This window comes from Bidens hawaiensis, unplaced genomic scaffold, assembly GCF_021521415.1.
Source record: "Bidens hawaiensis isolate Kalapana, Puna unplaced genomic scaffold, B.hawaiensis_p1.1 tig00034580_1, whole genome shotgun sequence".
NCBI classification, from domain to species: Eukaryota; Viridiplantae; Streptophyta; class Magnoliopsida; order Asterales; family Asteraceae; genus Bidens; species Bidens hawaiensis.
Window position 1 is genome coordinate 12,848 of NW_027505326.1, and position 21,402 is coordinate 34,249.

The window sequence follows — 21,402 nt, forward strand, 5'->3', positions numbered from 1 at the left end:
CTGATGCACTAAGTCCTGTACATAACAGTGTGACTCAGTAAACAAGGAATACATTTTATTTTCCTTAGCCATTTTATTCACAGATATTAGATTTATAAAGTAATCAGGTATCACAAGAATATCATGTAACATTATGTCATTGTTTACCTTCAAGTTCCCTATTTTAACTATTTTGGCTTTAGTCCCATTAGGGTGACCAACAGAAGGATTCAAATCAGAAACATCAAGATAATTTACCATATTTAATTCAGAAGTCATCATATGTTGGTTGGCTCGTGAATCAATGATCCAATTATTTGATTCAAGTATTTCCTTATTTACATTTGCAGAAAAGATAGAATGACAACTGGTGGGATTGAACCAGCTACCTGTCATAGTAGTAGAAGAAGCACTAGCAGTACCCTTATCAGATGTGAGGGCCATGATTCTAGAAATCTGCTCAGGAGTGAAAGGTTGTACTCCAGTATGAGTAGCTTCTTTGAAACTGTCCTGATCTGAAGAAGCATTAGAAGAACTTTGGTTTCTTACAGTGTTAGACTTCTTGTAATTAGGAGGATAGCCTACAATCTCATAGCACTTATCAACAGTATGTCCAGTAAGATTACAGTGTGTACATTTAGAAATCTGCCTGCCTTGTTTCCTCTTATTATCAACTAACTTTGTATTAAAAGCAGCAGGTTGGCTTTTAACACTAGAAGAAACACCCCTGTGAGACTCCTCACTATAGATGGTGGCAAAAGCAGATTTAACAGAAGGAAGAGGATCTTTAGAAAGTATAGTGGTTCTTAAGGGTTGATACACATCATCTAATCCCATCAAGAATTACATTAACTTGATCCTATTACTAAACTCATTTAATTCTACCGTAGCTTCACATTTACATGGAGGTAATTTTGTGAGGTTATCGTATTTCCTCCATAGTGAATTAAGTTTGAGATAATAATCAGAAATAGATGTACCATTCTGAGTAATAGAATTTATTTGCTTATGCAGATTGTAAACAACAGAACCATCAATTTTACAGTATGTTTCTCTTAACTCATTCCACACATTAGAGGCAATGGTAGAAAATATCTGACTAGCATAAAGTTCTTTATTAATAGTGTGAAGTATCCAAGACAAAACAACTAAATTACACCTGTCCCATTGAGCTTGTAACACATGATCAGTGGCGGATCTTACACATGTCCCTTTAATAAAGCCTATCTTATTTTTTACATTTAAAGCTAACTCTATTGAACTAGCCCAGACATTGTAATTCTCTGTTCCTTTCAGTTTGACATTAACAATCGCTATATTGCTAGTGTCAGTAGGGTGAAGAAATAGAGGATGACAGAAGTCTAGGCTGCTAATCAATGTATTGTTATTATTATTATTATTATTATTATTATGTTCATTACTATTATCACTACCGTTACTGTGTACAGATACCTCAAACATGATGACACAAACAAGGAACAATTAACACAGTAAAGAAACAAGAACAATACAACATGTATAATGCACCAACTAAACCAAATACTGGCACCAGTAGTCCAGTTAAATCAATGCCTAATCAAGCAAATATCGTGATGCAAAAAAATAAAGATTGAGTAAGAAGACTTACAACGTACTCCTGCAGCAGGGTTAGAAGACTTACAGTGAGTTGGAGAAAAAAACATACGAATTAGCAGCGGACACCTTAGGTAGAGACTAAGTCCAGATGAACCAACAATGCAACCCACCCCAGGACTGACAATATAACTTCTCCAAACAATCAGTCTCGAAACACAAGAAAGAACAAGTCAAACCCTATTGATACAAGTTAAGAAACCCTAAATTCAATTATTTTAGGGTTTATTATACAAAATCGATTTAACTACGAAATACACACCAATAATTCTTGAATAACAGACACGAACAATCGTCGTGATGATCAATTCAAGATTTAATCAAGGTTAAAAAAATAAACCGGAGAAACAAAGAGATTAAAGATCACGAGAACGTGGTTCTGATACCATGTTAAAACAACAACTCCAATCTCTTTATTTCATCCATATCAAAACAAATTACAACTATGTTCAAATCAAATTACAACATATCAAACCCTAAATATCTAATCAAAAAAGAAATAATAGAGTTGATTACAAGCAATTGAATATGAACTATGAAACAAGAAAACAATACTTGCAACAATGAGTTGTAGGTTGATCCGAAATATGACCGATAAATTCCGTTGTATAATATCACGAATAATAAGCTCTTGCAGTTTTCTTTTCTTTTATATCAGCAATATTTTCAGTTTTGTCCCTTCACTTTGCACACGTCCAGATTCAACCCTTCCAGTTTGCAAAGCCCTTCCCAAATTACTCTTTGCACCCTCCAAAGTTGTAATCATGCAAAATAAATCCAAAACATAACAAGAAGTTATTTATTATACTTATTAAAGAAATGAAACTAATTTGAGACTAATTCACACCGTTACTAGATGTCTGTATATGTTGAAATGAACTAGATACTTTCAACACAGTCGAACAAGAACCGAAGTGTCAATCAAAATGGTATTTTCATCGCATTTCAATTAATACAATACATATGTTCTTCCACAGGTTCTTAATGACTATGTGTTTATTATGTTATGATATTTGATAATAGGCTCCATCAATATATACCTCATCAACATCCACTCAAGTTTTTAGTCTATTTCGGATACAAGTTTCACAACATAAGCATACATTCCCGTTCTTGATTCTTTTAAATTATCTGATTGATATTTTGATAGTACCGTCTAAACAATACTTCAATCTGATAGTGATTAAACACATTTTAAAAGATTATCCAGACAATTACATACCACAAAACTTAGATTTACGTGAACGCTACTAATATTGACAAATGCTATAAAAGAATAGATAAGCTTGTTTTATGTAAGATTAATTAGCATTATGGACATGTTTAATTAGTTATGATTTCTACAACTTGTGTTGTGTCAAGAACTGGACTTCCAGGTTCAGAAGTAGAAAAGCCTTCACCTTGTGAAAAACCTCCTGCTTCTTGATGAAACACATCAACGGCTGGACTATTATTATTATTATTATTATTATTATTATTATTATTATTATTATTATTATTAGATTCAACAACTGCTGCTTCCGGGATTGATGGTTTGGATTTATTATCCTTAAACACATCAAATCTTTCGGCGATAACTGCAATCTTTTGGCAAACTGAATGATCATGTGACTCCAACATTTCTCTATTTTGATACAGAAACCTGAAGAGGAAAATCAGGAGAGCCGAGGTTGATGATAGCCCGGCAATGAGGAAAACTCCCTTGAAGCTATCCATCCCAAGCCCATGAGGGTTCATTTGAGCTCGATCCTGCCGATCACAACTGCCGTCTTCTTTAAACCAGTGATTGGTTATGTTTAATAATTGCTTCTCTGTCACTTGCAGCATTGCCTTAGAAACATCATGGACTAGAGACGACCCTATTGGAAATGCCTGAATATATATACAATAAAATCATTAGCAAAAACTACAAATCAAAAGTCCTTCACGAACAACTAATATAAGATTTTCTGTTTTAAAAAATGACGTTCTGTGAGAAATCGTTTCATTTTTGGTATGGTTGAGACCTTTCCACATCTTGTGTTTCCGTGGTTTGAAACCACAGTTTGTCACAATTTCTTGCAAGTTTCCTAGCAGTGGTTTCAAACCACGGAAAAACTAAGGTCTCAAAAACCATACAAAATACAACATAACGCAGTATAGGAATGAAACTTACGAAACCGAAGCCTGCCGTTTTGTGGGTGGGACCGGTCATGGTGTACTTGTTACAATATCTAGACAGAAACACCCTAATATAAGGGAGTTCATCCATGATTCCGGAAACTCCTCCGTTTTGACTTCCTAATTTAAGGGCCTCGTCGTACTGTTTGTACGAGCTGTAGGTTTTCAACTGGGCATCCTTAAAACCCATATCTTTCAGCATATCCCAAACAAAAGAACCCTCTTGGTATCCTACTGATTCTCCCTTGTTCTTGATCTCATTGATGTCAGTGTAAGTAGCTCGAAGCTGCGATACAGTTAACGAAGATGACAAGCTTGCAGTGTAGCTCGATGTTAGAACGAACACTACAAACACCCACATGATCATCACGAATCTCGATAAGTTGCTGATCAACCTTTCCCCTAGATAAATTCATAATCAAATTAATGAAAGTTGAAGGTGTGCATTTATTAAATGTAAAGTCACACTTACTGTGTGCGTAAACAAGTGTGGAGAAGGAAAACCATAAGAGCATTCCCACTTGTTTGTGACGAGGGCCTTGGAACTCTTCATTTACACGATGCTCGATAACCCATACCACAATTCCTGTGTATACGAAAAACGCTCCGGTTGTTATCCAAAGCTCTTTTTCTAAGGGCTTCATGAAGATCCATGCACTCTTTCTCTCGTCTTGAATTGGAACAATCAATGACACGCCTGCTTCGGTGTATGGAAATGTGAAAGATACCTTATCCGACCGGTTTGCAAGTATTGTAACGTCTCCAACCACCGCATCGAATCCCTGTTACATTATTCAAACATTATAAACCAACATTATATTGCACCAGGAGTTACAAAAACAAAAACATTTCTTTAGTTCATACATAGGTATGGACCATGACTCACTTCACAAGAGGTACTTTCTTGAACATTATTCACAAAAGGGTTGGCCCATGGTAGGTGCGGCATTTTCATATTTAAATTTGTACCCTATTCGATTGAGTCACAAACACTTCCAGGGTGGCCTTTACCTACTTTGGAGAACCTGTGACATAGGCGATATCCTAGTCACATCCACTGAGATGTCCCTTACCAATGGGCAGGTTCTCCAAAAGCAGGTACAGGTTGCCCTGCGATAGACAGTTTGGCACAAATTTTACCGAAGACGCCCCCTACCGTGGGTGCAAGCAGTGCGTGAAAGATGCCAAGAAGATGTTAAAGAAAGTTCACAAGGATTTAAGATGGTATATATGCATACTCATTTATATATAAAAAAATCTAAAATTATATATAAATTAATAGTCTAATTTAATTACCCCTCTAGAGAGATTGAGAACAAGATCATCATAGCTTCCTGCAGGTCTCTTGCCATCCGAAGTTACAAAAGGTACAAATTCATATTTGAAAGCATAAGGCAATACGTCAATGACCGCGTTAAAAACATCCACACAAAAACCAGTCATGATAACTTGACCGGTTTGCGTGTCAGTGTCTGCATTGATAAACTGATCAAACCCGCCTTTTGCTGGAACCCCGACCCTTAAGATATTCTTGTTGCTTGCCGGGATCTCCCAGCCTTTAGGGATAACATTACTATCACCAGGCCATGCGACCGGCTTAAGAGCTCCCTTTGCTTCATTGCTTAAGTTCTTTGAGATACCATAGTTAGGACCCCAAAACCCGATAGTTTTCTCCCCATTTCCGATGATATTCACTATTCGGTACACCGACGATTGTAATTGCCCCTTAATCACGTTGAAGTCGCCACTTAGCCCATTAAACCTAATATCACGCATCATTTGAACGAGCCCATCAGAATCCCGGATCTTCTCCAATGCCATCGCTAGACCAAAAACAGTATCATACAACCTTATTCCGGACATGTCTAGCTCTGCCACATCATCCTCCGGATACTTACTCCTAAATTCCCGTTTCCATCTTTTCTCAAACTCGCTTAACTTACCGGATTTTGGGATATACGACTTCACACCAACTACTCCTTGCATGGAGTCTTCTTTATGATCCAAATAATGCAACCGACTTGTGATCCCTTCGGTTATTATCCAAACGTACCCTTCTTCCATCATTCCAGCTTCATTAACTTTCTTGAAGAATCGGTAAGCCAAATCCGATAACATATGTACCACGAAAACCCGAGTCTGCATCGTCTTTAGCTTGTAAAGCTGAAGAAGTATCAAATCATCCGAATCTGAAGGATGTATAACGGTTTGACAAGTGACTTTGGTACCAATGTTCATCATGGTATCAGATACATAAGGAACAAGACCTCTTCCATACTCACCATCTTCATAAACAAACACAATCTCACTCCAACTAAAATATTTGATTAATTCCGTAACAGGTTTAAGTTGTGATGTCGAATCGTGAGCTGAGCGGATAAAATAAACGTTATCCTTTGGTGAAAGTGAAGGGCTTGCTGCAGGAGAAATAATTGGAACCTTAGATTTGCTACCAAGCTCTATGACAAAGTCTGCTTGTGAGGATGCCTTGGGACCAATAATCACCGTGACTCGAACATTTTTTATCAAGTCCATTGCCGCAGAAGCTGCTTGCACGTTGTCTTGTTTGGAATCGCGAAAGTAAGGGCTGATCACCGTCATGTAGTTGTCGTGTTCTTCATAAAAATCGTCTATAGCCATCGAAATGCAAGTCTTGCTCATCTTACCGACGCTGGTATCCATATCGAGAATCACTCCAATTCGTGCTTCGGTCTTTGTTTCGCCATAAACTGCACATGATAACAAGCTCAAGCTCATCATGACAAAGATTAACATATGATGGTATTTATACCTTCGGCTATAAATACCCCAAATGGTATGATCATCTCAACATTACATTATCACATTATCATCATAATATACCTGATATCTGCTCTAGCAATCTCTTAATATACTTTTATATTTAAAGAGCAATCTAGTCTGATTCTCACGCCGGAGGGTGGTCACAAGGAGGAACCCCCCCCCTTCTCAGTAACGAGCTCACGGTGTCTGTTTTGCAGGTTATCAGAAGAACCATCTTCCAAGGGTCTAACCCCTCGTGGGAAACAGCTATCCAACCCCCAGGTTACCAGTAATCTGCCCGGGGTCCGGTTAGTGTTTCTTCATTGGCGCCATCCGTGCATAAAGCTAGAACTTTATTTTTCTCCAGTTTTTTCAAACTTCTACAAAGATGGTTAGAGAAATTCCGGTAACCACAACCCCAGCTACTGGGATGAACACCGGCAACAAAGTTTTTACGAACACTACCCCGGCTACCGAAGCCGGGGCAAGTGAAGTAAATTTTACGAACACTACCCCACTTACCAAAGCTGGGGCAAGTGCAGTAAATGATCGCCTACTGGGATCCACCGATACCCAGTTTGAGAAACGAAGACTCCCCCGCCAGACTCTCGATGAAGTTAAGGCATGGGCGGAGGCACGACAAAAGGAATTCCAGGCTGAGTTGGACGAACGCTTGCGTTCCGTGCAACAGGCCGACAAATTCGAATACTGGGAGGATGACTCGGAGGAATCCGACTCCGACGCGAACCCTCGCCATAGGGCAAAAGGGAAGCGTAAGGAAACGGAATCCCAACCGAAAAGGCATTTTGGACAAGCCTTCAAACCAAAAAGCACAGGTGGAAGTCCACGAGACTTCTCCAAAACGTTTAGACCAAACATTGCAAATGCAGGAACGTCCAAGTTTGCAAGGGACATTGCGGAAGCAATCGCCCCAAAGAGTGCCAAACAAATGCCTAACATAGGCACATATGACGGTATATCTGATCCAGACGATCATTTGAACAGGTTCATAGCGGGGGCAACCGTCAGCAATTGGACGGAACCCACCTGGTGCTACATGTTCCAAATGACGCTTGTTGGGGCTGCTAGAGCTTGGTTTGATCGTCTACCGGTCAACCACATCTACGACTGGGCAGACTTCCAACAGAAGTTTAGCCAACACTTCAGCCAGCAACGGAAGTATACCGAGGAGCAATGGACAATCCTCAAATGCATACGAGAGGAAGATGAATCTCTGCCAAACTTCATCACTCGCTTCAACTCAAAGAAGCTAAGTTTGGGCAATATCAGCGAAGATCTTGTTCGCGCTGCCTTCATCCAGGGCGCACATGACCCAGAGCTCATCCGCACCCTAACGGGTAAAGATGGCATGCCATCCACATGGGATGGCATCATGACAGCAGCAAAACGCTATGCGGAAACAGAGAAGCAACTGGGTAGAGATCTCCCACAGAGCACAAACCTCTACACTCAGAAGACGAGAGAAGACAACGTCCTCACCGCCAGACTAAATAAAAAGCTAAAGCTAGGCATTTGGCAGTCAAGGGTAAACTTTGACACCTCATCCGGCTTGCAACATCGAGTGGGCGGAAGGGATAACGTACAGTCGCACCGGAACTCCAGATGGACGCCACTCACCAAAAGCGTCACTGAGATATTCGCCACTGAAGAGCTCCCATGGCCAAAGCCTCCAATAATCCGACATCGTCACGATGCTGATCGAAGCAAATACTGTGACTTCCACAAGACAAAAGGCCACAACACTGAAGAATGCATAGATGTAAAAGACATGGTCGAAGCATTTGTCAGAGATGGGACGCTCGCACACCTCGTGGCGCAATAAAGGCTGAGCAGGCGGATGCGTGTAGAACCCCAGCTGGGGAAAACGAATAAAAATTCCAGCTTCAACATTGAGACTACATGCTGCGTAAAGAACGAGATCCCGAACCAGGTGCGTATCGGCTCGATGGCACTCCCATCCCAACATGGAAGGGAGCTCATTTACACAATTTGCATGTAAATCAATTCCAATTTGTAAAGAAAAGGCCAAGAGCCACTTCTAATGGAAATGATTCTCTTTAAGAACATCGAAGCTGATGATTTTACATTCATACTTTTCTGAACACTAATATGCCGGTTTTCACCGCATAATTACGTGAAGTCATTGCATGGGAAGGCGGTCCTACCCGCACGAACCCAATAACGTGACAAACCTTCACGCATGTCAGTTTGGGAAAAAAGTTCAGCACCCAAAAATGAAAGTGCCGGTCTATCCGCATGAATCATTAAAGGAAACTGAATAATAACCTATCAACAACCGCGCGTCGAACGGTTAAACTATGCAACACTGGTGACGGCGTTCACATTACGTGAAGTCGTTGCGTGGGAAGGCGGTCCTACCCGCACGAACCCAATAACTTGACAAACCTTCACGCAGGTCAGTTGAAGGGGAAGAGTTCAATTATCCTATTAAATGAAAGTGCCAGTCTATCCGCATGAATCATGAAAGGAAACCGAACACTAACCTATCGACAACCGCGCGTCGAACGGTTCAAAACAAAATTCTTAAAAAGGATAAGGAAAACCTACACGCAGGTCAGATAAGGGTAAAGTTTTGCCATCCTACTAAGTGCAAGTGACGGTTCTACCCGCACAATCACGAAAGAGGAAGCAAAACTTCACACCTATTATCAACCACGTTCAAAGGTTAACTTATCCTCAAAGGATAAGGAAGACCTACACGCAGGTCAGATAAGGGTAAAGTTTTGCCATCCTACTAAGTGCAAGTGACGGTTCTACCCGCACAATCACGAAAGAGGAAGCAAAACTTCACACCTATTATCAACCACGTTCAAAGGTTAACTTATCCTCAAAGGATAAGGAAGACCTGCACGCAGGTCAGATAAGGGTAAAGTTTTGCCATCCTACTAAGTGCAAGTGACGGTTCTACCCGCACAATCACGAAGGAGGAAGCGAAACTTTAACCCATTATCAACCACGTTCAAAGGTTAACTCATCTTAATGCCTTAGAAATTTCGAAAAGGAAAACCTACACGTAGGTCAGATGAAGGTTAAAGTTTAGCCATCCTACCAAGTGCAAGTGACGGTTCTACCCGCACAATCACGAAGGAGGAAGCGAAACTTTAACCCATTATCAACCACGTTCAAAGGTTAACTTATCTTAATGCCTTAGAAATTTCGAAAAGGAAAACCTACACGCAGGTCAGATGAAGGTTAAAGTTTAGCCATCCTACCAAGTGCAAGTGACGGTTCTACCCGCACAATCACGAAGGAGGAAGCGAAACTTTAACCCATTATCAACCACGTTCAAAGGTTCTTATTCTAAACACTTGGAAAATTGCTAATTTAAACTAAGTATGCAAGTCATAAGTTTATAAAGCAAGGAACCCAAAGAAGGAAATAACAATCTTATACGCAAAAAGATTAATATTTCAAGAATATATTACAAGAATGGCCGGGTAACTACCCGCCTAAAAGAATAAAACTATACACTTGGACCCGCTTCAGGGATCTTCAGGATCAAGCTTCAGGGCCGCTTCCACTTGGACCCGCTCCGTCAGAAGAATGGGGTGGTTCGAGGAACGCTTTGAGGACAGCTAACCCATCATCAGCAGCAGCTACTTCGTCCACCTTTTCCACCACTGGATGCGGGAAGGCGGCGTATTGGTTCAATGCTTGGTCATAAATGGCTTCGGTATCCACATCGAACAAAGGGAAGTTGGAAGGCGGGACGCCTTTCTCAACAAACCCTAGACCAAGCAGGAAGCCGGCCTTTTCCCCATCCTCATGAGAAGCGTTGAGGGCTGCGGTCATAGCATCATCGTAAGAGGTCTCTGAAAAGACCCGACGCACAACCTACAAAGAAAACACAAGTATTAGAACCTTTTCTTACAAAAGAAAAGCGAGAAGATAAAGTTAAACATACCTGAGGCAACGCTTCTCGAAGAAGCCATTGGAGGGCAGCTTGAGCTTCGTTATGGGCGCGTTCGGCTTCGCTCTTGTTAAGGTTGGCAAGTAAAACTTCCTTTGCGGCAGCCTCTTCGACGCCCTTAAGCTTCCGCTCGGTGTGGTCAAGCACCCCTCTTTGGTCCAAGATTTCCTGGAGTTTCTTGGCATCTTCCATTGCCAAGGCATCATGAGCGCGTTGGAGAGCCTCTAATTTGGCCTTGAGCTCCTCATTCTCCACACGCAAAGGCTCAACAACGGCTTCAGCCTTGGCAGCCCTCTCGGTTGCGTTTCGCGCAGTCTCCCTGGCCAGCCGAAGCTGTTCATTCACAGCTTGGGCAGCCTTGGAGCGGGCCTCGAGTCGCGCCTGAACTTCAACCTCGAGGGCCTTGAAGGCCTTCTCCTTGTCGGCGGCAGCTGCCGCCAGCTGTTGGTTCTCCTCCCGAAGAGCACGCGCCTCAGATACGTCCTTGGCGCGAGCTGCTTTCAACTTGTCGTTTTCACGACAAAGCAGCTCGACGCGCGGCTGCATCCGGGCTTGGAGAACCCGAAGCTCATTGGTTAGCCTACCCTCCTGGTAGCTAGCCATGGCTTCCCCCAACGCACCATGAGGAGCAGCGTGGCGAGCCCAGTCCACGCACTCCACAGGGGTACGAAGGGTTGTTCCTCGGCGTATGTTCCATCGCAGAACATACACTTCATTGGAATCCGACACTGCAAAAGAAACAAAGGCAGTAAGGAAAAGATGATAAAAAACAAGGGAAAAAGAAAGGAACCCTACGCACCTGTAGGGTCAATGACAGGCCGATAGCCGCCAAACCCATCACCTGAACCTAAAGGAAATCCATCCAACAGGTCAGGCAGACGGGAAGGGGGCAAAGATCGGCGGGAAGCCCTGCGCGTACCTGATGGTCCGGCCGTAGGTGCCGGTGGCGCGGGCATGGTGGCAGCCGCCGTGGTCGCCGTTGTGGTCGCCGCCGCGGTTCCCGCCTCCTCAGCAGCAGCAGTAACCGCCGGCTCCGTGAAGGATGCGGTAAAAATCGCACTCACGGCCGGCGGTGACGTCATCTCGGCCGGAACAGTTGGCTCAAAGGAACGAGCAACTGGACCAGCGGATGCAGGCGCAGGCGCCTGGGTCGACGCCTCAGGAAGGCTGACCGAGCCTACCGTCATTGGCGGGGAGGTACTCCCCTGCGCTTCACCCCGGAATGCATCAACATCCACGCCTGCACAAAGAAGAAAGTGTTAGATAAATTTATGAAGTAATAAATCTGCAAAGACATTATGATTGTACTTACGGGTTTTCTTGACCCTGAACGTACGGACGGGCGGGGAGGAACTCGATGGAGCCGGCCTCTTGGTACCGGTCACCGTCGTCTTCGTTGGTTCCCCGCCACCTCTTCACTATCTGACTCCGAGTCAGATAGAACCACCGGACCAGCCGTGGAGGCCTTCTCCTTCCCTTTCCCGCCGGCAGCAGCTTTCTTCTTCCGCACCAATGGAGGAGCATCTGAGGATTCCTCAGAAGAAGACAGGTCAAGAATTCCAACAGCGGGTACAGCATTGAGGAATTGAGGAAAGAATATTGCCTTACCTGGCCGCCGGTGGCTCAGGATCTCGTGTCCCGGCGGATAGACCTCCACAAAACGATCCGCCGTCTGCTCCAGGATGGGCAACTCGCCCTCGTCCAGAGCACGAGTACCCATCCGCGCGGGACCGTCGTTTTCCCCGCGGGAACAGAAGCGACTCCAAATTATTTCCCTCTGAAAGAAAAGAAACAGTTAGAAGACAAACTTGTATCAAAAAGAAAGACAAGACATACCATAGGGAATAGAGTTCAAACCGTATTCGAGAAGGGTGGGAACCTGAGACGCATCCTTCCACACCCGGCTCATCCCTAACATGACCATCCCGGACTCCGCAAACCGGTAAACCGGAGATTGGATCCGGGATATCTTCGAAAACCATTCCGCCTCCTGGTAGTTGGGGGCGTGAAGGCTCGGTATCGCTTGGCCATTTTTAAACTTCATGGCAAGGGGGATGGCGCGGGCAGAAATGTAGAAGAATTCCTACTTCCACGCGCGAAGACTGCGCTCGGTGTCGCAAATCTTCAGACCCTTAATACGGGTCGTCAAGGTGTACCACCCCTGGATGCACCTCCAGGTATAGAAGGTCATCAGGCGGTCCACATGGGGCTCGATGCCCAAAATCCGGCACACCCACTCAAAATGGCGAATCTTGGCGATCGCCATGTGGTGCAGCTCGGTCAAATGAACACCGTGCCTCTCAAGGACACGGTAAACAAATTTCGTCAACGGGAATCTAAGATTCCCATAGACAAAAAATGCAGCATAAACCCCGATCTTGCCTCTGGGGGCATCATACACGGTCTGGTGGGATTCAGGAAACTCAGGCTCGAGATGATCGAGCATGAACTTCCTGACAATATACCGGTACTGATCGCCGGGCAGAGCACACTGGCACTCGCCAGCAGTACCCCTGTCGTCAGATATAGCTTCAGCATCACGAGAAGACATCTTGCAGAGAAAGAAGAGAACGATTTCGAGAGAATGCTCGATTGAATAAAGGAGTATTCGCCGGAAATCGCCTTAAAGATGAAGAGAAGAGTAAAAAGTGTGAATTGCAAAGTAACCCTCTCCCCCTTTATATAGTAATCGCAATTAATGCGGTGAAATTAATGCGGAGGAGAGAGAAATCGAATGTGCAATGAAACTATGACACGTGGCAAAAACCAAGCTGGCAACAGCTGTTGAAAGGACGTATGCCAGTAATTTCGCGCCCACGCGCCCGAAAAATCGCGCCCACGCGCCTGAAAAAGCGACTGGAATGACCATGTTCTGTCACGTCACCATAACTTCCTGCACATCCTGACACAGTCAGAAGAAACCGTCGCACGACGTTTCAGAGGTTTGGACTGTTCTGATCTTTTCACCAACTCTTCGAATTTCAAAATTCAAAATTCGAAAATATTAAAAAGTAAGCGGGAAAATACCCCTTTACCCCTTGGCAAACAAGTAACCGTAAGACGGATGCGGGTACAGTGTAAAGGCAAAACCCTTCACATACCTAGCACCCGCAGGGAATTGAAGCCAAATAAACCTTGGCAAACAAGTAACCGTAAGACGGATGCGGGTACAGTGTAAAGGCAAAACCCTTCACATACCTAGCACCCGCAGGGAATTGAAGCCAAATAAACCTTGGCAAACAAGTAACCGTAAGACGGATGCGGGTACAGTGTAAAGGCAAAACCCTTCACATACCGAGCACCCGCAGAGAATTGAAGCCAAGTACCTTGGCAAACAAGTAACCGTAAGACGGATGCGGGTACAGTGTAAAGGCAAAACCCTTCACATACCTAGCACCCGCAGGGAATTGAAGCCAAATAAACCTTGGCAAACAAGTAACCGTAAGACGGATGCGGGTACAGTGTAAAGGCAAAACCCTTCACATACCGAGCACCCGCAGAGAATTGAAGCCAAGTACCTCGGCAACCAAGTAACTATAAGACGGCTGCGGGTACAGTGTTCAGGCAAAACCCTTCACATACCTAGCACCCGCAGGGAATTGACGCCAGGAATACCTTGGAAGTAAAGTAACCGTAAGACGAGCGCAGGTACAGTGTTAAGGCAAAACCCTTCACATACCTAGCGCTCCGCTGGGAATTGAAACCAAGAAGGATCTTCTGGGCAATGCTTGCGGAAACGGAAATAACATCCCCGCATAGCGGGAACGTCGAGAACTACGTTGTTTGAAGCTCCAGGATGGAATTGGTGGTCTTAACATAATTGATCACTATGTTCAAAACTACCAAAACCTCATGGAAAATCCATACAACTGGGACTCAATGCTCCTGACTTGCGAGGAGGTTACAGACCTACCCGCATCATACCCAAAAACCAAGCAGGAAACTCGGGCATTTCTGCAAGTGACAAGGACTTCCGCGGAAAGAATCCCCATGGAAAACCTTACAAAACCCTTTTCAAAACCCTTTGCTCAAGTCCAAAAGTTCACCTCACTTTATTAAACACTCATGAGAAGAACATTGGACTGGGGGGACTTGAAGAGGTAGGTCCCAGCAGAGCCCAGTTGGACCCGCAAGACTCACCTTAAACAGGGAAGTCTGCGCAGAGACCAACTGGATCCGCAGAACCAACCATGCTCAGAGACGTGACGTCCTTACGCGCAGTACGCAAGCTGGTCCCGCAGGAAATGCCTCCCAATGGTGAAGGACTCCGCCTGTCCCCGCAGCCTCGGATACAAGCCATTAGGGAAGGCCACCCGCGCAGCATGGCTACACGCACAAGGCACTTAGCTCTCGATCATTCAGTGTCACCTGAAGGAATGAGCCAAGCCGGGATCAATCCCGCACAGAGGCGGGAGGGGGAATACTCCCGCCCAAGCCAGTCCGTATACTGAAGGATCTTTTACTGTACCTGACGAGGTATGGGCGAAAGATCTGATCAGAGATACGACAGCTCACTGATACAGTATGGCGAGCAGCATGCTCCTGTACTGTATCACCATTAGCCGCTGCCTACTCACCAACTACTGTCATACCACGTGCGTAGCCGGCAGTTGGTGGAAAGGGAATGGTACACAGCAGGCCTGGTCACTATCAGCCGCTGCCTACCCACCAACTACTAGCAGGGCACGTGCGTAGGCTACTGTTGATGAACAGGAACACTGTAGCAGCCGGCCATACCTCCTTGGAAACCTACCTTCGGCTATAAATACCCCAAATGATATGATCATCTCAACATTACATTATCACATTATCATCATAATATACCTGATATCTGCTCTAGCAATCTCTTAATATACTTTTATATATAAAGAGCAATCTAGTCTGATTCTCACGCCGGAGGGTGGTCACAAGGAGGAACCCCCCCCCCTTCTCAGTGACGAGCTCACGGTGTCTGTTTTGCAGGTTATCAGAAGAACCATCTTCCAAGGGTCTAACCCCTCGTGGGAAACAGCTATCCAACCCCCAGGTTACCAGTAATCTGCCCGGGGTCCGGTTAGTGTTTCTTCAGAATCATATGATGACATGTTTCTTTGTTTTTTTAATATGATATGAATCAAGATAAGAAACGTGAGAGAATGAAAGAGAGGCACACAAGTGTGGACGTTGATTCCTAAATGGGAAAAAAGTTACATGTGAACCACTTCATGTCATTATAAAGAATATATATAAAATGTCATAGTATGACTACTTGCAGTCAGTCAAATATTGATTGGGTCTAAACTTGATTCTTGTTAATATTTTATTGGATGACGCAACGACTTTTCATGAATACGGCATAACTCAAAGACCAAGATTATGTTGATTCGAAAGTTCTATGATTGGTGCATAAGTTAAGAATCATGACTAATTATTCTTTATTATTAATAAAAGTAAAAGTAAAGATTTATGACTAAATTTTTAAAAGTTTTTAATACGTTCATGTGAAGTTTCTTTAGGTTGCTCGTGAACACATCATGTTGGACCATGACGTATACTGTTGGAATTAATTATCATATGTGGGCTATGGAACAAGGTAAGGGTCCTTGAGTGCAAGTAAGCATTTGGCTTCTTGTTGGATCCTTTGATTTATTATATCTGTCGTTCAAAAAAAAAATGTCTTAATTGTTTTTATTATTTTGTTAGACTCCTAGTTATAGTCTTAACGGGTTGTTTTAGCTATACATATCTAGTCGTGATAAGGGGAGTAATTAATCAAATTTTGGGTTATTTTTTCGGTTAATAGAATTAGGAGAGTTTATTCTAAATTAATCATTTTACTCAAATATGTTTATATCAATTAAGCATTGTGATCACAAGATAAGCAATTAATTAAATAAGATGTATAAAAAGTCATGATGGGTTTATAGTGATGTTTGCGAATTGCACCATCGATCCAAGGGTGGATGGAATTAATGCTCTTGGGATGAATCGGAACGGGACAGGAGATGAGGTGACAAGGCTAACTAATTAAGGTGGAGATGATTTGGCATGGGATGTTGGAAGAGTGAGAAGGCCATTCTAAATAGGAGAAAAGACATAGAGGGAAATTGGCTTTGGGAAGGAGAGGAGTGGGATGCATAGCAGCGTTCCTTGGCTTGGGCAAGGGAAGCGACACAAGATGCCGGAGTAGGATTTTGTCACCCTTATAGCGATTATGGCGAGATGATTTGTCTATAGGATTGTCACGTCAAATAGCAGCCATTTGTGATGATTAAAAAGGAAATTTGTGACGATGGCATCGATGGTGCACAAGGGGAACACACATTAAGGTGATCGAGGGTCAAGTAACCTCATACTATTTTTTATATGTTAAGTACGATATTATGCTACTAAAAATCGATTGACCCCCCGAAGTTTTAAACGATAATCCCTGTAAATAACTTAATTTGTTTGATTGATCTAATCAAATAGACATATGAGTTAGTTGAATCAAAGAACAAGTTTGAATTTTGCAAGGCTTTTTTTTTTTTTACAACTAGACAAAGTTAGGATTAAAATAACCCCCCTTATAATTACAAAAATAGTTAAAAAAAAAAAAAAAAAAACCTATTAGGTACACCTGGTTATCCATTTAAATGATTTGTTGACCGTTAAAAAATAGTTACACCCAGTTATCCGATTAAAAAATTAAGTAAGCGTATCAATTACATTAATTGTTTAATTTGCTTAATTTTTTTATTCAACACTTAAAACACTTCAAAAATCAAAGCATTTGTTGATACTTGAAATTTAGTATTAATGTTAACTTTAGCATAATAATAATAATAATAGTAACTACTTGTTAACTTTAGCATAATAACAACAACGGAAAAGTTTGAAACATAGCTCACCCTCCAAAACCAAATCATGTGAACAAAACTGAAATCACCTTTAAAACATCTCAACAAAATTAAAATTATGTTGATAACGATATATATGAATGAAGGTATGAACTAAACAAAAAAAATACAAAATCTCAACTAAAAATGCCAAAATATCTTAATAATCCGATTCAACCTGATAGAAATTTTATATTGACCTGATAAAAATCTCTTTTATAGTTACGAGTTTCACATAATATAATAACTCTTTAAATTTGTTGAACATGTGAACGATACAAATCATATAATACATGCAATACAAGTTGTGTATGACGTGATTCTGTGAAACCGTATATTATACACATCATGTTGCCATTAGTTTTTTTTTTTGGTTAAAATAACATTAATTCGAAAGGTTAATCATGTCTTAAAAACTTTTGGCTGGTGGTTATCCCTTTTCTTAATCTTCTAATTAACGTATCATCCTTATTATTATTATTGTTACTTAACGACCAACAAAATTATTTTATTAATAAACCCGGTCACCAGGACTAACAAGGAATTCCCCCGACAACCAACACAGATTACACCTAATACACCCTTATACCACATGGCATCACTCATCTCTCTCGGATACCATTACAACAAAACAAAATTAAACCCACACCAATCCTCCCAGTTTAAATCTAACCTCTTCGATCTGTTACAAACCCACAAAAAACTCGAAGCTTTGATTTCTCCAATGGTATTATTATACTATATAAAAGGACAAATGTCATAGAATAGTAACCAAATTTCTAAAGTGTAAGGCCCCCGACCCGGGTGCCCTATTTTCTCGCTAGTTGAATTTACTCATTCACATAATTCGTAAAATCATAGTTAATTAAAGCATTTCGTGGAATTTAAACGTCATTTGTTCATACATATCATAAACATCTTGTCTTAAAATAATATAACATGAGTCTTAAACATAAAACATAAATGACACGCGTGTCTTCTTTTCATAGCGATGTTAGTCTTCCTCTTATTGTCACGTGTCCTCTTCAAGCAATTTGTCTCATTTTACTTGCCTGCGTGCATACTAAAAGTCAGCTACGCTGAGTGAATTCTAGTTAATTAACATACATTGCATTCACTTACTTACTAATACGCGTCCGAAGATACGTATTAATACTTACATGTTCCTTTATTAATCAATCATACATACATGCATTCATACATTCATACTCCTTATTAACCACATACCTAGGATACTATAAAGATCCGGTCCTCACTTACCTTGGATATTATAAGGGTCCAGACCCTACATACCTCGGAATTATAAGGATCCGGTGTCCTACATATCTTGGATCTCCTCAGAGTCCAGTCCCTACTTACCTTGGATATTATAAGGGTCCAGTGCCCTACATACCTCGGTTATTATAAGGGCTCGGTGCCCTCTATCATCCATACCATTCTAACTTCATTACATTTCCTTTCTAGTTCCTCAAATCATAACTAATATAACATTACGTGCATACTAGTTAAACAATCCATATCATTCACATTCAAACACAAACATATATCTAATATACACTTACCATTCAAGTTAAGTGTATAAATCTAAACACATCGTAATATGCACACAGCCCCGAAAACATAACACATAAAAGGGGCTAGAACTCACCTGGATCCTATTGCGTTCACCGTTAATGGTAATTCCTTTATTCAACTATGCATGACTAACTGTTAATAATAGACACGTATTAGTCTCCATATTTGCTTATTTACTTATTTCATTAAGTTAACGGGGTTAATTTTTTAATTAACTGAGCCGACATGTGTCCTTCATATATTGCTCATATTGATTTAATATTCTAAATCCTTCTTTATTACCTTTGTTCTTACGTATCTTATTCTCATTTCATTATTAGTTCATATTCTTTATGCGTTTATAAGTTAACGTCTTTAAACGGGTTCAGGTTTGGGTTTCGTTCAAGTTCTTGCATCCACATAACTCCTTTGCTGGTATTATACTTTATTATTATATTAGTTCTTTACTTTTCGTTCTTATTATTATTACATAATTACTTACTTTCGTAAGTCACCCTTCGTCTACAAACTTCTTTTACTTTCTTCACTTACAACGGACCCTTTTTGTTTAAGTGTTACCAAACGGGTCCCATGCGTCATCGTTTTCGTAGGAGGCGGGTTATGGGTTCAAGATAAGTCGGGTCTCGGGTTTTGTCCATGTCCTCACACCTTTATAACTCTTTTATTAATAATAATAATAATAATAATAATAATAATAATGTCGTCGTCGTCGTCTTCTTCTTCTTATTATTATTATTATTTACCCAACACCCTTACACTAATTCCATTTATCAAACACCCCCCCTCAAAACCTAAAAATCCTACCCCCCACCCAACCCTTCCTTCTTCTTTCCTCTCACACCTAAAGCCGCCACCACCATCCCCTGGCCTCCTTTCCTTTTTCCGACGACACCACAACGACCATCGCAGCCGCCGCCATCACTCTGCTTCTTCTCCCTTCTTTCCCCTACCGCGGCCACCGCCACCGGCCTCCATGGCCTCTGGCCACCAAGCTAACGCGAAGAAGAGGGAAGACGTCGGAGCTGGTAAGGAGTTGGGTTCGGGTTTCGCATCCAACTTCGCATAGGGACTTTCGCACCGGGAATTTCGCATGAGTTTTTTTTTTCGCTTGGAACTTTTTCGCATATGATTTTCGCTTGGAACTTTTTCGCATAAGATTTTCACGCGAAATGGGTTCGGGTCTGGTTCCAGCTGTCGCGTCTAGGGTTTCGCGCGGCTCTCTTTATGCCAGAGCCCAGATCCAGGCCTCATTTGCCCGTTTGGGTCCACCTCGGATCTCGTGTCCGTTTTCCGTCCACCGGAAACCCACCCTCGCCGGAGCTCAGGTTCTGGGTTTGGCTGAGCAACTTGGATTCGGGTCTTAATTTGGTCGAGCTGACGGGATTCGGGTCTCGCTGAAGACCCGTTTGTACCATTTATTATTGTTATTGTATTCCTCACGACATTATGGTTATTATTATGACTAGATTCGTTTGGAACTTGTTTATCTCGATAAGTTTTATGTTGATTCGTTTATGTTGTCTTGGCTCGGTTTCATGTTAAAAATCTTAATGAATACATAAACGAAATGAACATAATATTTACCTCTTGGATTTGATTGGTTAGATCTTAAGTGTTTGGAAAGACGGATTGTGTGCACGGGGGGATTTTGTTGTGTATGGATATGTGTGCAAATGATTGTAATAGTGATGGTGAAATGATAAGGATAAGGATAGAAATAAATTAGAGTTTAGGTGTTTAAATATGCAAAGCTTAAAAGCTTTTAGGCCCAAATCATTCTTAAGTCCAATAACCTCTTTTAATCTTATCCATATCCTACATATAATGTAATTAATATAACATCACAAGATACGACAACTAATATAAACCGTCTTACTTTATTTGTTTACAATCATTCGATCAAAGTAAAGAACTAAAATAAACCGTATTACAACTAAAAAAAATTTTGAACTACTTTAATCCTTGGGGTTTAAAAAAACATACCAGATTAGTCCATCCAAAAACTATTCTTGGACTACATCTAACTTCCGTTAGTTTTTCCATCCAAAAACATATGCAGTTACTAGTACACCCCTGATTCATTATAAGAGTTAAAAACATCCATCTATCAATTCAGCCATGTCTTCTTCTCTTTGATCGATCAATTGAAGCCCTAATGGCTAATTCATCAATCTATCAATTTGAACAAAATTATCATGTAAAACTCAAATTCCATCCACTGTTACACACTTTTTTTTATCTCAATATCGTCGGACGTGTATCAACAAATCTAACCGTCACCGGTTTTGAGTCCTCCATCACTTCGCCGCTGCGAATAACCGTTTTTCCGGCCTCAGTTTCCACCTCACCGGCGGCGGTGGAAACCGGAAGCTAGCAAGAAGCTCAGTGAACTTAGATATGATCGGCGTGAAAGGATTCAGAGGCTTGGTTGATTCGTAGTCCGCCATGGTTGAGTCGTTGCAGGTT

General features: G+C 41.8%; 2 protein-coding genes across 2 annotated transcripts; both read right to left on the minus strand.

Moving 5' to 3' along the window:
* Nucleotides 1-822: 822 nt before the first annotated feature.
* LOC143612413 (uncharacterized) lies at nucleotides 823-1,440 on the minus strand. The gene has a single exon (XM_077086402.1). It carries the CDS (start codon nucleotides 1,438-1,440, stop codon nucleotides 823-825), a length of 618 nt encoding a protein of 205 aa, XP_076942517.1.
* Nucleotides 1,441-2,934: 1,494 nt separating this feature from the next.
* LOC143612414 (glutamate receptor 2.7-like) lies at nucleotides 2,935-21,383 on the minus strand. Its single transcript, XM_077086403.1, has 5 exons — nucleotides 21,256-21,383; nucleotides 5,068-6,568; nucleotides 4,244-4,553; nucleotides 3,767-4,173; nucleotides 2,935-3,483 (listed from the first exon to the last, which is right to left on the minus strand). The coding sequence occupies exons 1-5, from the start codon at nucleotides 21,381-21,383 to the stop codon at nucleotides 2,935-2,937; spliced, it is 2,895 nt and encodes a 964-aa protein (XP_076942518.1).
* Nucleotides 21,384-21,402: the final 19 nt, after the last annotated feature.

Coding starts and splice junctions, on each gene's coding strand:
- LOC143612413 (XM_077086402.1), bottom strand. CDS start 1,440: ATGTTTGAGGTATCTGTACACAGTAACGGTAGTGATAATAGTAATGAA.
- LOC143612414 (XM_077086403.1), bottom strand. CDS start 21,383: ATGGCGGACTACGAATCAACCAAGCCTCTGAATCCTTTCACGCCGATC. Junction 4,554..5,067: donor TTCTCAATCTCTCTAGAGGG/GTAATTAAATTA, acceptor ATAATGTAACAG/GGATTCGATGCGGTGGTTGG. Junction 4,174..4,243: donor CACACTTGTTTACGCACACA/GTAAGTGTGACT, acceptor GAATTTATCTAG/GGGAAAGGTTGATCAGCAAC.